This window comes from Cyanidioschyzon merolae, chromosome 9, assembly GCF_000091205.1.
Source record: "Cyanidioschyzon merolae strain 10D DNA, chromosome 9, complete genome".
In the NCBI taxonomy this organism is placed as follows: domain Eukaryota; phylum Rhodophyta; class Bangiophyceae; order Cyanidiales; family Cyanidiaceae; genus Cyanidioschyzon; species Cyanidioschyzon merolae.
This window is the reverse complement of record NC_010135.1, coordinates 1-17,114: the sequence shown is the minus strand read 5'-3', so window position 1 is coordinate 17,114 and position 17,114 is coordinate 1. Positions and strand designations below refer to the sequence as shown.

Here is a 17,114-nt window from a genome sequence, read left to right as displayed (position 1 = left end):
CATGGTGTGTATACGATGTTCGGAACTCAAATACAGGTATCGTAACGAAATGCCTTGCGAACTCTTTGTACACCCTTGTCGTTGGAGCTGGTGTAGTCCCTTTTCTCGACGCCCAACGTCCTGCTCCGTACGCTACTACGAGCCTCTGACTTTCATTCTCCTTCAAGGCGCTCAACTTATTAAAAAAAATTCGCGAACGCCCGCTGATTGCCACAGTAGAAATTCATACGCAGACGAGCCCACCGGGGCTTTGTATACTCCTCCCACCGCGCATCCCAATGCGCAATGCGAACTTCCATGAATTTCCGAAAAGCTTCAACGTCCGTTCGTCGGCTAGTCAACTCGCTCAAAGCTTCCATTTGATCCTTCATTCCTGCATCCCAAGTCTCGATTTTCTTCCTCGCATTCATTATACCGGATTCTCGATAATTTCTCGCTCTCGAGAATCTCAACACACGCGTGTCTTTCTGACGTAAGTTGCCGTCAGTACCATCTTCCGCATGCTTGGGCACAACGATGGTTATGATATTTGTATTCCCCGGGTCCGCAGGAACGACAAGTTCGTTATCCTGCACCTCCTGCGTCGCAAGATCTGCCTCCTTCTATTCTTCATGCCTCACCGCGCCAACGACAAGGTCGTCATCCTGCAATTTGTGCGTCTCAGGATTCGCTTCTTTGTTTTCTTCATGTTTCGCAGAGAACTCAGCCGAGGGCGGGACTGGACGATCTTTCTTTAACCGCCGATAGTGTACACAAATGGTTGCTCCATCGGTTTCGAGCATCCCAGTGAATTTCTTTTTCGCGCTGACTTTGAGACGTTTGAAATTGAGGATATTCTTCCAGTACGTCTCCCGGTTTTCACAGGTGAATTCCTCCCTGTTAACGCTGAACTCCGGACTGATCTCCTTCATGATGCCGTAAAGGACGCCGGAGACGATAGTCACAAATGTGACTTGATCTTGCACATTGGAACCACGTCGAAGCGCTTACCCATTAGGAAAGGCTTCCGTCTCTCCCACTCTTCATTTTTTCCCCACTCAGCCTCGCCTCTGCCTTGCGTTCGAGTTCTCGGTCCAGAAACACAAAATAGCGCAGGATGAGGCGATAGTATCATTCCTTATCTTTTTTCAACTCTGATATCTTGTCTGTCGTATTTGCCAACCCCAAGACTGCACGGTACTCTTGTATGGCCGCACGGATGTCAGAAGCTTCATTCTTTCTCTTACGTGATGTCTTCTTGTCGACGAGTTCGATCTCATCTTCATGCTTGCGATCTTTGGTGATGCCTATGATAATCGCCCATTTTCCTTGGCGAGACAGGCCCGGGTGGAGTGCAACCACGGCGCGTATCATGGAACGTTCGAGGTTCTCTGTCAAATGGTTCTTCAGGTTCGTGAGGTACTTCATCGCCCCATAGTCGTAAACATCCCGGTCACCCTTGTATCGAGTACCATTGAAGCTGTAAAAGGGATGTTTTTCGTGGAGGGCATGCATTCGCTCATTTTCCATCCGTGCATTCTGTGTGCCAAGCATCAAGTGACGAATAAACGTCTTGTCGAAAAACTCGTCTGGAATCTCGACCGTTTCGATGTGCGTTACGTCGCGATACATCTCCCTCGCCATATGCATCAGTCCTGACGACGCATTGACAATACTCTTGGAGTACGAGTCGACACGTTTTTCGATAGATTCTCGCAACTTTTCCCTGTAGGGATCCTTTATACGTCCAAGAAGAAAGGTTTTCACCTCCATCTCGTTCTACAGTCATGTTTCTTGCCGCCTCCGACGTAGGGCCTCCCGCTTTCGGTTCTTCTTTTCTTCCTTTTCTTCTGGACTCGGCACTGCTTTTTGTTTGTCTCTAGCGGCTGGCGACCCTAGCCCTCCAGGATCGTCGACTGGTTTTTCATAGCTTTCCGTTTTTCGTTTTTTAAAGAACCCTCAATGAACGCTTCTGTTATATGCTGCGAGAAAGCACTTTACTAGACTTGGTTGAAGTTTGAAACAAAACCGAACCGAAAGACTGTATTTTGCTATGGCCTCAACAGAAATCCGATGTTTACAGCAGAACAACACGTAACTGATCACGACAACGTTTCCCTTCATCGGCGGCACGCGCATCGTGTCAGTTGACTGCGCGATTTCCCAGGCGCGCTCGCCCACGCTCTCTGCCCTGCAAGCCACATCGCCAAGCGCCCCGGGCGTGACGAGCGCTGTACGCATCGGGAACTGTAGGTATCGCTGCTTCAGTTCAAGTGATGCGGGTTGTACGGGCGCGGTTCTTGCGTACGGTAGGGACGTTGCCGTTTAAGCACGCGTTTGTGCGAATGAGGCGCTTCGCTTCTGGGAGCAGTGTCGGACGTTAGGAGGCGAGCAGGGACATCGAATCTGTTATGGGTGGATCTGTAGCTGAACCTCGCTCATGGGACAGCCGGCTAGTTGCGACTGTGAAGCGTGCGTCCGGCAACTCCAGACGGATCAGAGGGGGATGGCATGCGTTGGTGCGTACTGTGTATAAACGCTTTTCTTGGTCGTGGTGTCTTACGATTCACTCGGCAATGTAGGCAGCAGATGCGTATGGTGCTCTTTCCTGTGCGCCTTCAGGTCCACGTGCGCTCAGTAGGTGGAGCAGGGCGAGTTTCAGGCACAGGTGCCATCCTGGACGTTACGGATAGAGCCTTCGGACGTCATCCAAAATAGGGAGAGCATTTCAGAATTTGTGTTATGGTTGCAGAAGGTTTGCTCAGGAGCTTATTGCCGTAATAGGGACACCTAGTATGATATGCCCCTGTGATACTCCAGCAGTGTGATCGGCGGCGCTCGTCGGTTCCTTCTTTCCGATAGCATTCTGGAATGCGAATGGATACTGGGGGACGAGTAGGATCCCTCTTGCTGATATACGCCTTCTCCTACGTGTCCGGTGAGATGCGTGTCGTACCGCAACGTTGCCTAACAATAGACGAGTCGTCTTCCCGAAGAAAGCAATGCACTGACTGTCGTATTGCTGGGATGTTTTATTTTTTAGGATAAACGTATCGTGCCGTTAAGCCACCTAATCACGCTGGTATCAGTTGTGAGACGCTACTATCAGGTGGACCCCAACGCTGTGCCTACGTTGACTCTCGAGGAGAACTGCTTCTCTGAGTGGACGTGGACTGTCACGCTCGCAAACGGCCGACCATGACTGGACACATTGAAGCATGGAGTTGCACGACATATACGCTGAATGCAGGAGCATCCGTGTTTGTTATGTAGCAACTGTCATAGAGTCTATCGTGCTATAGGAGCGCTCTTCGTCTCAATTGACGCTTGTCACAATCCTATCGGTGGTCGATTTCACTTTTGGATCAAATGAAGCCGTACTGCTCTTACTTACTAGTCAATAATAGCGAACCATAGGACAGCAATATCTTCTACTTTTTGCCTGGAAGCATTACTTCCAGTGCAAACGTACGGCGCTCAAGACCTCCTGGGTTGCAGCTCATACAATACCAGTGCATTTCTCCAGACCGGAATCAAATGCGTTGTATCTTTGGCATTGATTTCTTTGGATCAGAAGCATTCCGCTCTGCCGAACAACGGCGCACTGCGTCGTCAATAGATCAACTGGAAATATCCTCCGGCAGAAAAAAAGAAACGATGGACGCTCCCGAATCGCAGGGGTCCTTTTCGGATGCCGATCGAGGCATCCGTATCTCCGTCAAGTCAGCGAGACGCACGCCATCTCGTTCATCTGGATGTATTTCAAGCCCTTCTTCTGTAGCTTCGTGCATGCGCGCCCGTGCTCAACATACCTGGATGGCGCCCTGGATGCATCGATGGGATTCGTTCGGCATGGAGCAATGCACTTGCGGCGTGCGTTCGTCGAAGGGACATGGGCGTCTCCATGGCTCGCCACAGAACGTCCAGCGACGCGGGTTACCACCGGAAAACAAAACGGCTTTTCGGTCACTTATCTTTTCAGTGCATTGGACAAGTTGGTGAATGCAAGAGACCTGCCTCCGTCGAATGGAATCTTTTGGCAGCACCACCACTGTCGCATGGATTCGTGCCACGGATTGTCCGCCTGGGCGATATGGACGCTCGTGTATGCGCAGAGGCGAAGATTCTTTTTTGGTGTCAGTACCAACTCACCGGGGCCGCCAGCGTGAGAATAGAACGCCTACAGGGTGCGCTGCATGGAGCGCTCGTCATTTGGCAGGCGTATGGACTTGATTGCAGTGGTCGGTTTGATAGTGTTATGGCCGCCTGCAGTGCAGATGTTCCGATCGTCAACATTGTGCAGTGAAGCGTCAACCAAGTCTGGGTAATGTGTGTGTGTGCGCGTATCTCCCTGATCCTGTACTCGGACCGCACTGCGTCTTCCGTCCCGAGCATCCATTGTGTTATGGCACAAAGCCGAGATCGAAAAGCTCCCGAGGAATCCCGGCTGCTAGCAGCTCTGCGTCCGAGACTGGTACGAACACCTGCTCGGCGACATGCATCGTGGAGCGGGAAACTGGGTTTACCTTGCGTCGAGACGGAAGCCACGCGATCGGGAACGATGTTGAGCATTTCGTTGTGTGGGAGATTATTCCTGATGGTAATTTGTAGGACGGAGGCCTTGACGATGGTTCCTGAAAGATGTTTCCGCTCCGACAGCTTTTGCCCCAAGTCCTCCTTGGTCGTCTTCCTGGAGGATTCTCTTCCTTTCTTTCCCGTTGCTTCTCATCCTTCCCGTTACACCGTTTTTCATCCACACCGAAGGAGTGCTTGGCAGTGGCCAGCTTACTGTGGATGCATTTGTTTCCAAAAGGAGTCGTTTGTGCGGGATGGACCGTGCGACGAAAGTTACTTCTTCTAGTAAATCAATCCAGTCTTGCCGTCGCGAGCACGCCTACAGTTTGGCGCTCGCCTTTCTTCCTCCTCCTTCATATGTACGAGGAAGATGACGGTGGCTATGAGCTGGTAAAGTAGGTCACCGATATGTCGAGGAAGGTTTTATCAAAGAAGTTCAATTTCACGAACTCGAACAACTCTCTAAGTGATCTGTGTATACACGATCATCGTCTGACTGCAGAGAAGATCCCAGTTGCTGATTTTGTCCAGATAGAATGGGAAGGACCAAATAGCAACAGCTGCCAATATCAGCTGCGTATTTTCCGTCCGCTTCTATGTGATGGAGACCGACGTCATCGACGATCGGGTTCTATGGTTTTGTGAAGGAGGCATTGCGAAGTACTCGGAAGGAACATGTGTCATTGAGTTATGCTGCAAGTTCCGCGATTCCCAGCACACGATGTACTTGGAAACTGGTAAGACCGATGTTGTCAGGTTGCGCGCTGTCTCTTTTACGATCAGGGGTTTACGCTTAACCTCCGAGTACCCATATTCAAGAATAGTATTTCTCTTGACTAGAACTTCACCATTCGAGATCCATACCTCTTTCTCCCGAGAGATACGCGTGCGTTTGAGTATGAATTCGATTTTGCCCTGTTCGGAGCGTGGCGGTCTGCAATAAATAATGCCTTACTTCTGTCCGTCTGTGTCCCTTGATCGCTGTCCGAATCAACGATGTGGACCATTCACACCCTGTAGGTGATTGTAGTCTCTCTTCGAGGTCGCATGCAAAGAAAAGGATGAACCCGGACACAGTCTTGTAGGCGATATTTCTGTGTTTAGTTTTGGGTGTAGGAGGGTCAAGATAAGTACAACGAAAAACTCGTTCATCCGTTTGATGACCCTAGAATCACTGTGTTTCACTTGTAATCTCGTATGACGTTGTCCGATGATAACAGCATGTACTCTTTCCACGGCTCATTTCCAATCTATGCGACACGGTCGATTCGCGAATACCAGCGAGAATAACAAACATAAACAAAGAAGGTATGCTGGCATGGGCGTTCCAAAATGAACCGCCTTGTTCCCGAATGTCCAACAAGTCGCATGCAATCAAGCGGGTTGTTTTTATCAGCGCCACGTGTTGTATTTCGGCTCTCGTATCCGAGATCTCCGCAGCATAATCGTATGATACCGCGTATAGTCGTAGCGAATCTCTTCACTGACGTGCCTTCCGTACCGGTTGTGGGTACAAATCACGACCAGTTCCGGCAAAGGGAGTCTCTACCTCTGGAAAAGCAAGCATCAGCGGATCACTTTGGACTCGAGATCTCGGCCTCGCATCAGGAAAGCACCTACCTCCCGTACTCGCAAAAAGGGCCTCTGCTGATACATGCCTGCCCCAGCAATTTGCGCTTCGATGAAATGTAAACACGATTTCCGACTCTACAGTCTATCTATCAATCTGCGATGGCCAATTTTACTGGAAAACTCCCAAGACTCGATCAGAAATTTCCATCTAAAGCTGATTTTCAAGCACGCGCAGCTCACGTCGCGGAAACCAGCGATACAACACCATCCACTTGAATGGGACGAAAAGGAACAGGACCAATGGAAAGATGAGGCCAGTATTGAATAGAGTTGCACCTCGATAAAAATTGACCGCGACAAAAAAGAGAACGACTGTAAGGATTACCTGAACAGAGGTGTAGAGGTGCAGGTGACTCATGGGGACACGTCGAACATAATGTGTCGGTGGGTACTTGGTTGGCTGCGTAAACAAGAGAACGAATCGATCCCAGAGAGGGTTGTTCAGAAATGAAGCTGCACCCATGTACAGAATAAAGCCGTACAACACATAGATCGGCAGCTGATCTAGAGCTGGTTTGGCCAGAATGATCAACAAGGCAAAGAGGTAAGCGCTTAGTGCAGCAATGCGCACCTCCCGCGCACGAAGAACACGTATCCATCGTCTTCCCATGAGCTCTATGTCCTCAATTTCAGCAAGTGCATAAACGTGCAAAAGCGAGTGTGGCAGCCCTGCATACATCCAAGGTATGCCGAGAATCGAGGCAAGAACGGCAAGAGCGCCAGTCACAAAAAGATTCCAACTGTACCCAGTGCCTTTGCGCAAGCGATTTTCCGGTCGTTCCACGATATAAGTACACACCTGTTGATCAATGTAGACGATGAGCGAGAGCAGCCAGCCGGGAACGATGGCCAAAAATACATAGCCGACGGATAGACTTCCTAGGGGGACAATCCACGGTCGTCCAGTCGTTGTGCTGTAACCAACAGAGCCCGGTATCTGCAGACGAGGCACATCAATCGGATCGAACGCGTACGACAGACCGGTCCAAATGAAAACAGAGAGAGCGGGGCCGATGTCCCCCAGAATGGATCGCAGTATGGGGCGTAGCAGGAAACTGCCTCGTACAGACACCAGAAGTAACGCAAGCAGAAGCGTTCCCAGAGAAAGCACCAAGAATAAAAGGACCTGTTCGTAACCGGTGTGCGTAACTCGGACAAATTCCGTAAACCAATATTGAATAAAAATGATTCCAATAAAGGTTTGGAAAATCTCATCAGTGAATCGGCCAAGGTACGGTATGAGTGTTGACGTATTCATGATCGCATACGACATCACAAAAATGCCCATCCAAATACCCGTCCATCCGAAAAAGGGGAGAAATGCGAACCCGAGCCTCTGGGACCAGCGATAGAGCACTTGAATGTAGACGATGGTGGGACCAGTGACCATATTCACCATCAGCGGCTGGGCGCTGAAGAACGCAAAACCAATGCCCAGTACACCCTGGGCAAACAGACACTCGATGACACCAATCTCTCCGTGAGTCGTGCGACTCGCTATAACGCCGAAAACAATCGCAGGCAACGTGACTGTAAATATGAGAAAAATACTCGCGAAGAAATACTTTCCGAGAGCGTGAATCTTGTTCCATTCCGCTGTCCAGTCGGATCGATAATGGGGTAGACGGCGGCGAAGATCTGCAGCCATCAATACCCCCGGAAAGCGAAAGAACAGCGCCAACCAGTACTTCCAGCGTGGCACCGTATCCAGATTCGAATATCCTTGTGCTTTGAAGTATCGGTCGAGGCGAGCGTTCATGATACCAAAATTGTCGTTAATAGTCACATCTTTTGTTCTGCACCCAGAAAGGGTACCGCCATCTGTACCACCAAGATACTCCGCAACGCCATCACCATCAACATGATTATCATCATCGAAGAAAGTCACCGTGGCTGCTGTCGCCAATCGAACGCTTCGATGCAGCGCTTCGCGTTCTCGTGCAGCGTCCCGTTGCCGTTCAAGGAAACGATGGATAGCCTCCAGGAAAGAAGCTCTATCGGACGCCTCGACAGCTTCGTCGTAGAATACTTCATCTGCGAAAAGCGAAGCGAAAACGCGTGCCATTTCGGACGCCCGGCGAACCTGGGGTGTATCGTGCGCAAGCGTCAGTACAAGTACTAGGAAGCGTGTCAGCGAGTTGTTGAGTGCCCCAGCGTTGAGCGGGTGTGCGAGCCGTGCAACTGCTACTGCTTCCTCGTCACTAAGCAACAAAGGGGTTTCGGTATACCCAATAATAAAAGAGGGCCCCTGTATGCTATGTGTCCAGTATCCAGAAGCGTGGCCGAGTACGTCTCCCCCACTAGACATATGAAGCCCCTGCTGTGCAAGTTGAAAGAGTGACGGTGGCTCTGCGCCAAGGAGCTGCCGCCGTAGCAAGTCTCCGGAGTGAGCTGGCAACTTTCCGCGCTCCTCCAGACAGCGAACGAGGGCCCCAACAGCTTGATGTGTATTTCGGACATTAAGATCTATGATAACTTCGGATGATTCACACTTCGCAAACTTTTCTAGCTGCGCGAAGGCGTGAATTTCCTCGCTCAGATCGACGAAGCACACGGGTTGAACGTGAACGTCCACTGTGTGGGCAACTTCGACGACAGTGCTCGAGACCTGAGACCAGTTTTGCTCTCGAGACTGGGTCGGAGGCTGATCGGCGCTCGACATTCAACACCACAGCCAAACGTCGTTCTGAACTCGAACGAAGCCGACCGTGTACAGTAGTGGCGTCCGGGCCGCCCTAGACAAGACGTCTCCAACTGACGTGCAGACGCCTACCCGTCTTTTTGGACCGGCCACCGACTACTGCTTCAAACTTTCTCTCATATAGTTCGACTTCAAGAGGTTGTCCAACAAAGTTCTCTCTTGTCCATTCTGGAGGTCTCGTCTCCAGCATCGCACATTTTCGGATATTGATAGCGGCATTTAAGTCCCGGTTCACGAGTTCCATCGGTTTCTTCCCGTTAGTTGTATTCACTTATGCGAGTAGCCCTCGAACTTTCGGTCTCCTTTCCGTTTCCTCTTCCGTCAAAGGACCGTACTTTGCTATGTCTTCAGGGCTCCGCTAACACTTTTCCATCTCCACTTTCTGAAGTGTACATCCCAGTTCATGGTGTGTATAGGATGTTCGGAACTCGTCTACAGGTATCGTAACGAGACGTTGTGCGCACTCCTTGTGCGTTCTTGTCGTTGGAGGTGGCATAGTTCCTTTTTGGGTCTTCCAGCGGCCTGCCCCATACGCTACTACAAGCCTCTGACTCTGGTCCTCCTTCAAGGCGCTCAACTGATTGAAGAAGTTGGCGAACGCCCGCTGCTTCCCACAATACAAATTCATACGCAAACAAGCCCACCGGGGCATGGTATACTCCTCCCACAGCGCATCCCAATGCGCAAACCGATCTTCCATGAATTTCCGAAAAGTTTCAAAGTCGGTTCCTCGGCTCGTCACCTCGCTCAAAGCTTTTAGGTGATCTTTCATTCCTGAATTCCATTTCTCGGTTTTCTTCCTTGCATTCATTACACCGGATTCTCAGTAATATCTAGCTCTTGAGAACCTCAAAAGACGCATGTCTTTCCGACGCAAGTTACCATCAGCACCATCTTCCGCGCGCTTGGGTGCTGCGATGGTTATGATATTCGTATTTCCAGGGTCCACACCAACGACAAAGTCGTTCTCCTGCACTTTCTGCATTGTAGGATCCGCCTCCTTCTTTCCTTCATGCTTCGCCACGTCAACGACAAGGTCGTTCTCCTCCACCTCCTGCGTCACAGGATCCGCCTCCTCCTCATCTTCATGATTCGCCGCGTCAAAGATAAGTTCGTTCTCCTCCACCTCCTGCGTCGCAGGATCCGCCTCATTCTTTTCTTCATCCTTCGTCACGGGCACAGCCGACGGCGGACCAGGACGATCTTTCTTGAACCGCCGATAGTGTACACACTAGGCTACTCCATCGGTTTCAAACATCCCGGTGAACAACGTTTCCTTGCTCACTCTCAAGCGTTTGAAATCGAAGATATTTTTCCAGTACCTCTCCCGGTTTTCACCGGAGAACTTCTCCTTGCTGACACTGAACTCCGGACTGATCTCCTTCATGATGGCGTGAAGGATTCTAGAGTCGATAGTCACAAATGTCACTTGATCTTGCACGTTGGAACGACGTTGAAGCGCTTACCCATTAGGAAAGCCTTCCGTCTCTCCCACTCTTCATTTTTTTCCTCACTCAGCCTCGCCTCTGCCTTGCGTTCGAGTTCTCGGTCCAGAAACACAAAATAGCGCAGGACGAGGCGATAGTACCATTCCTTATATTTTTTCAACTCTGATATCTTGTCTGTCGGATTTGCCAACCCCAAGACTGTACGGTACTCGTGTATGGCCGCACGGATTACAGAAGCTTCATTCTTTCGCTTACGTGATGTCTTGTTGTCGACGAGCTCGATAGCATCTTCATGCTTGCGATCGTTCGTGACGCCATTGGTAATCGCCCATTTTCCTTTGCGAGCGATGCCAGGGTACAGCGCAAACACGGCGCGTATCATGAAGCGTTCGAGGTTCATAGTCAAATGGTTCTTCAGGTTCGTGATGTACTTCATCGCTCCGTATGTGTAAATGCACCAGTCAATTGTGTATCGAGTACCGTCGAAGCTCTAAAAGGGATGTTTTTCGTGGAGGGCATGCACTAGCACATTTTCCCTCGGCGCTTTCTCTGCGCCAAGCATCAAGTGACGAATAAAGGTCTTGTCGAAAAGCTCGTCTGGAATCTCGACCGTTTCGATGTGCGTTACGTCGCGATACATCTCCCTCGCCATATGCATCAGTCCTGACGACGCCTTGGCAATACTCTTGGAGTACGAGTCGACACGTTTTTCGATAGTTTCTCGCAACTTTTCCCTGTAGGGATCCTTGATATGTCCAAGAAGAAAGGTTTTCACCTCCATCTCGTTCTACAGTCATGTTTCTTGCCGCCTCCGACGTAGGGCCTCCCGCTTTCGGTTCTTCTTCTCTTCCTTTTCTTCTGGACTCGGCACTGCTTTTTGTTTGTCTCTAGCGGCCGGCGACCCTAGCCCTCCAGGATCGTCAGCTTGCTTTCTCAAAGCTTTCCTTTTTTAGGTTTTTTTTTGAAAAAGAACGCTCTTTGAACGCTTCTGTTATATACTGCGAAAAAACACTTGTCTAGACTTGTTTGAAGGTTGAAACAAATACGAAGTGAAAAACTGTACTTGGCTACGACCTGAATTGAAATCCAACTTTTTCCGGTTCAACAACACCCTACTGATCAGGATCGCGTTTCGCTTCAACGGCGTACGCATCGTGTCAGTTGACTGCCTGATTTCCCAGGTATACGCTCACCGAGAGCGATGCGTGCACTGCGCGAGACGCCTCCCCGCTCGATGAAGGAGACGTGTCCGACACCCAGATTGCTCTTGTACGTTCTGTACATCTATGTCGCAAGTTGATCGCTCAACGGAATTCATTCCTTCATTGCTCCCGGTTTCCGTTGCAGTCTTTGGTACGGTAGACGCTGAGGCGCCTTGAAGCGCAACCGAGGTAACCTTGGTTGCTCGTGTTGTCTTTGCATTACTGCACATGAGGCAGGACATCTCTATTATGCACCCGTTGACACCGCTCACGCCAGCGGAGATTTTACGTGCTGCCAGCATCGGCCGCCAGGGCGCACCTTTCCCAGAGGAACCGCTCTTTGAGCGAATTCAGCTCCACGAGCCACCCAAAGAGCTCTGGGTGGCCGGCAAGCCCACCGAACGTGAGGCCGAGGTCTTCATCTTCCGAAGAAGCTCTATTGGCGTGTGGAAGCTGATCGTTTCGCTCTCGCAAGAGATCGTAATCGCCAAAAAGTACTACCCGAACGCTCGCCCTATGCTCCAGCTTGAACAGTTCACTGCTATAGAAGGAGCTGTACGGGCGTGTCCGGAGTTCCAGGCTGCGTGCAGGAAACACGGTATCGAAGACATGAGTCTAGTTTGTATTGATCCGTGGTCGGCAGGGGCGTTCGGTTCCGTTGAGGAGAAGGATCACCATCTTGCGTTGGCTTTCTGCTGGGTACGGAATCATGCCGATGACAACCTCTATGCACACCCAATTGAAGGACTTTACGCGATGGTGGATGTCCTGGCCAATAAAGTGCTCAAAGTTTATGATCTGCAGAATATCCCCGTACCGCGAACGGAATGCAATTACGAACCGAATCTGAGAACTGATATTCGCAAGCCCTTGAAGCCGCTGCGCATTGTGCAGGACCAGGGACCGAGCTTTGTCCTGAACGATCATTCAATTGCCTGGGATCAATGGTCTCTGTTGATTGGTTTCAATGCACGCGAGGGTATCACGCTGCATGATATTCGGTTTGCTGGACGCCCAGTGGCTCGCAGGCTCTCCCTGGTGGAGATGGTCGTGCCGTACGGCACGCCAGTGGAGCCCCACTTTCGAAAGAATGTTTTTGATATTGGGGAGTACGGGATCGGTAAGCTAGCGAACTCGCTACGGATGAATTGTGATTGTACCGGTTGCGTGGTTTATTTGGACGCCCACGTTGCCACGATGCACGGCGAGCCGTTGACCATACCAAACGCCATCTGCATTCACGAAGAGGATGCCGGCCTGCTCTGGAAGCACTGGGATTTCCGCACCGACCGTGCAGAAACGCGGCGCGGTAGACGCCTCGTCATCTCCAGCATTTCAACGGTTTGCAATTACGAGTACGCCTCATACTGGTATTTTCGTCCGGACGGCGCCATTGAGTACGAAATGCGGGCTACTGGCGTCATCAACACTGTGGCCTGCGAGCCGGGCAGACCGAGCCGCTACGGTACTGAGGTTATGCCTGGCGTCGAAGGACACATTCACCAGCATTACTTCTGCGTGCGGATGGACCTCAGCGTAGACAGGGATCGCAACTCTGTTGTAGAGTGTAATACGCGAGCGGAGGATGCAGCTGCGAATCCCTACGGGAATGCGTACTACGTCACCGAGACGCCGCTACGAACAGAGCTGGAGGCATGTCGCTGTGCGAATCCTGCCAGCCACCGGTATTGGAAAGTGTTGAATCCGAACAAAAAGAATCGTGTTAATATGCCAGTCGCCTACAAACTAGAACCGGCACATCCGCTCACGCCGTTCCTTGACCCGGACTCACCCTCTGGACAGCGTTCCGGCTTTATCCGTCGTCATTTGTGGGTGACAGCCTATGACCCGGAAGAGCGCTTTCCAGCTGGTGAATTCGTGAATCTCTCGGACGGACAGGACGGCATCCTTCGATTTGTGTCTCAGAATCGATGCATCGAGGATACGGATCTTGTGCTCTGGCACGTGTTCGGCATTCATCACTTGCCGAGACCGGAGGACTTTCCAGTGCAGCCGGCAATGAGCACTGGCTTCATGCTACAGCCATACGGATTTTTTGATGAAAATCCAGCAATCACTCTGCCACGCTCGAGCGACGCGTCCCAAAGTGGTTGTCGTGCCTGCGGCTAGGCTTCATCCGCATCGGATGTTCCGAGCAAGTCCGAAGGTATGGCGCACTTCGAGTTAAGCGCGGCGCCCTGAAGTTTCCTGATGATCTGGTTCGCGAAGCGTACACGGCGAAACGCCGTACTAAGTCGAACGACGCCGGCCGTGTACAGTAGTGGCCACCGGCGCCCGAGACATAACGTCTCCAGCTGATGTGCAGACGCCTCCCCGCCGTTTTCGACCGGCCACCCACTACTGCTTCCAACTTTCTCTCATATAGTTCGACTTTGGGAGGTTGTCCAACAAAGTTGTCTCTTGTCTAGTTTGCAGGTCTCTTCTCCAGCACCGCACATCTACTGATACTGATAGCGGCGTTAAAGCCTCGGTTCACGAACTCCATCCGTTTCTCGCCATCGTTCGTTGTACCTACTAATGCAAGGAGTCCATGAACTTTTGCGCTCCTTTCCATTTGCTCTTCCGTCAGCGGTCCGTAGTTTGCTATTTCCTCAGGGTTCCGTTGGCACTTTTGCATCTCGCCCCTCTGGAATGTACACCCCAGCTCGTGGTGTGTATACGAAGCTCCAAATTCATCTACAGGTACCGTAAAGAGACGCCGTGCACACTCTTTGAATGTTCTTGTCGCTGGAGCTCGCGTAGTCCCCTTTTTTGACGCCCAGCTCCATGCTCAATATGCTACTACGAGCCTCAAACTTTCATTCTCCTTCAAGGAGCTCAACTCATTGAAAAAGTCGGCGAATGCATGCGGCTTCCCACAGTATAGATTCGAACGTAGAAAAGCCCACCGGGGGTTTGTATACTCCTTCCACAGCGCATCCCAATGAGCAAAACGAACATCCATGAAATCTTGAAAAGCCTGAAAATCCGCTCCTCGGCTCTTCACCTCGCTCACAACTTCGAGATGCTCTTCCACTTCTGCATCCCAAGTCTCAATTTCCTTCCTCGTATTCACGATTCCCGCTTCTGGGTAGAACGTCGATCTCTAGAACCTCAAAAGACGCCTGTCATTCCGACGTAAGTTACATTCAGTACATTATGTACCTAACGCTTGTTACAACGATGGTAATGAAGTCAGTAATCCAGGGTTTGAGGCCGACGACGAAGTCGTCCTCGTGGGGATTATATATCCCATGGCCGGCCTTCCTGTTTCCGTGCTTCGGCGAGGGCGGTAACGAAGACGGGATGGGACGAAGCACCTGCAACCGCTGAAAATGTACATATATGTATACCCGATCGTTATCGATGGCCCCCATAATTACCTTTTATTCGCCGGTTTTGCACGCTTGAACTCGAATTTCCGCATCTAGTACGTGTCCCGGTCTTCGCCGGTTACGTCTCTGTCGCTTCAATCGGGCACTGGATAAACCTCTTCCATGAAGGCGAAAAGAACTCTAAAGTCAAAAATCAAAACAGGTGACTGGAATTCGCAAAACCGGTCGAATAAAGCGCAACTGGAGGAGTTCTTCAGTGCCATTTCTCCAATACTCCATTGTATCCATACTCAGCTCCATTTCGGCCCTGCGTTCGAGATCTCGATCCAAAAACCATGAAGTAGGGCAAGATGAGGAAGGAACATCTCTCTTCATATTTTCCATACATGACAGGTTTTTCTCTTGGGTTGACAAGTCCCGAGACCGAACGACGCTTTTGAATACTTGCGCGGATAACAGAATACCTATTTCTTCTCCTGTGTGATGTTCTCTTGTCGACAAATATGATCTCCTGTTCATGCTGGCGATCGTTCTTCATACCATCGATGATTGCCAGCATCCCTTCGCAAAACAGGCCCGGGTGCAGCACAATGACAACGCGTATCATGATACAATCGAGGATGAGGATCCTATGGTTCCTCACATTCTTGAGGCACCTAATTGCCCTGTATTCGTAAATATCTGCGTCACTCCTGTGTCCAGCACCGTTGATGCGGTACTTGTCGTAAATTTTGACGTAGGCATCCGCCCGCTAGTTTCCCCGCGATGCGTCCCCATTGCAAGCATTCAGGTGGTAGATGAAACTCTGTTTTGAAAAAGTGTTCCGGAAAGATCACTTTTGCGATGTGCGTTACGTCGCGATGGAGCTCGATCACCAAATGCGTCAGTTCTAAAGGAGAGTAACAAATATTCCTGGAGAGCGAGACAACGTGGTTTCTGATTGCATCTTGGAGCGTTCAGTCGTACGGAACATTAATATGTTGGAGACGACAGGATTCCACAACCATAGCGACATAGACACGAAACTACTGCAGCGTTCGTCGTAGCACATCCCCATTTCGTTTCCACTTCTTTTCCTAGTCCTCTGGAATTAGCTACTATGTCACCTTTTTTTCCGATATTCGGCAACAACGGCCATCCATAACACACAACCTCAAATTACAAAAGCCTGACATTTTTTTAGAAAAAAACTCGTCGGACACCTCTGCATAGCATGGCGAAAATCAGGTGAATACTATTACTAGAAGTTAGAAACGCAATTGAATACACAACTATACTTTGCTACCATTCCATCAAAAATGCAAGTGGCCCCGATAGAGCAATCGCTCTAGAAGAGGTCATTAACACGTTCCCCATGATCGGCGAGACGCACAGAGTATGACGTGACGGCCAGAATTCGCAATGCGCTACCGGAGCGGACGATATAAAAAATACCAAAATAGAGACTATATCGAAAAACGGAGTAGCAAGTACAAACGCCACTGATTGAAGACATTAACAGGAAGAAGTATTTGCGTATGATCAAACAATTACATTTGGGAGGAGGGTCGGCGAGCAGCGAAACTGTACCAGCCTCTAGTCCGGGTGACCACAATGTTGGAAGTGATGTAACGCACCTTAGACTCTCAATCAAAAAACAATAGATTCTGGAAATTGGATCGAGTTTTAAGCGTCAAAGCGTCACCTAGATTCCGGTAGACGAATAGTAGACCGCGTCGCGCCACCGCAGCAGAGAGACAGCCTGTCCAGCCTGCAAGACATCCAGCATATATGAAAACTGTCAGTTTCGTGTCGCGAGCAACGAACCGATTCGGAAGCGATTAGTGGTATGCGAAAGCTGATCTGTTCCGTAGTGCATCCACACCAGCGATGGAGATGCCACGCCGAGTGCTCAAGGCTGGATAACGATGCACGCTATTATGTATGAAAAGAATGGAGCAGACGAGAGTGAAGAAGAGCGACGAAACCTCGAAACATTGCTCGAAAGAATAGACGCATCACAGAGAGCAAATATCGATCAGGCAACCTGGGATAGCAGTAAATTCGAAGAGTATTGTGAAAACAAATAAAAGAGAACTGGAGAGAATCTCCCAATGGTTCCTCTAAATCAAGCGACAATCATACAGACGTGCATGTTTTCCGAAAGAAACGCGGAAGGGAATTCACAATTGAATCTAAACGATAGGCATTGCAGTGACAGACGCTTTTGCGCTCGGATCATACCCCGGAGATAAATGGGGGG

At 50.3% G+C, this 17,114-nt stretch overlaps 2 protein-coding genes across 2 annotated transcripts, besides 3 other annotated features; one reads left to right on the top strand and one right to left on the bottom strand.

The window, feature by feature from the left end:
- Positions 1-35: 35 nt before the first annotated feature.
- Positions 36-2,156: a sequence feature (repetitive element).
- A 4,178-nt stretch (positions 2,157-6,334) lies between these two features.
- Positions 6,335-8,848, bottom strand: CYME_CMI004C (probable anion transporter; the record flags this gene model as incomplete). Its single annotated transcript, XM_005536152.1, has 1 exon — positions 6,335-8,848. One exon carries the CDS (start codon positions 8,846-8,848, stop codon positions 6,335-6,337), a length of 2,514 nt encoding a protein of 837 aa, XP_005536209.1.
- Positions 8,849-8,859: 11 nt separating this feature from the next.
- Positions 8,860-11,593: a sequence feature (repetitive element).
- A 172-nt stretch (positions 11,594-11,765) lies between these two features.
- Positions 11,766-13,667, top strand: CYME_CMI002C (copper-containing amine oxidase; the record flags this gene model as incomplete). The annotated part of the gene is made up of 1 exon (XM_005536151.1): positions 11,766-13,667. The coding sequence occupies one exon, from the start codon at positions 11,766-11,768 to the stop codon at positions 13,665-13,667; it is 1,902 nt and encodes a 633-aa protein (XP_005536208.1).
- A 105-nt stretch (positions 13,668-13,772) lies between these two features.
- Positions 13,773-16,311: a sequence feature (repetitive element).
- Positions 16,312-17,114: the final 803 nt, after the last annotated feature.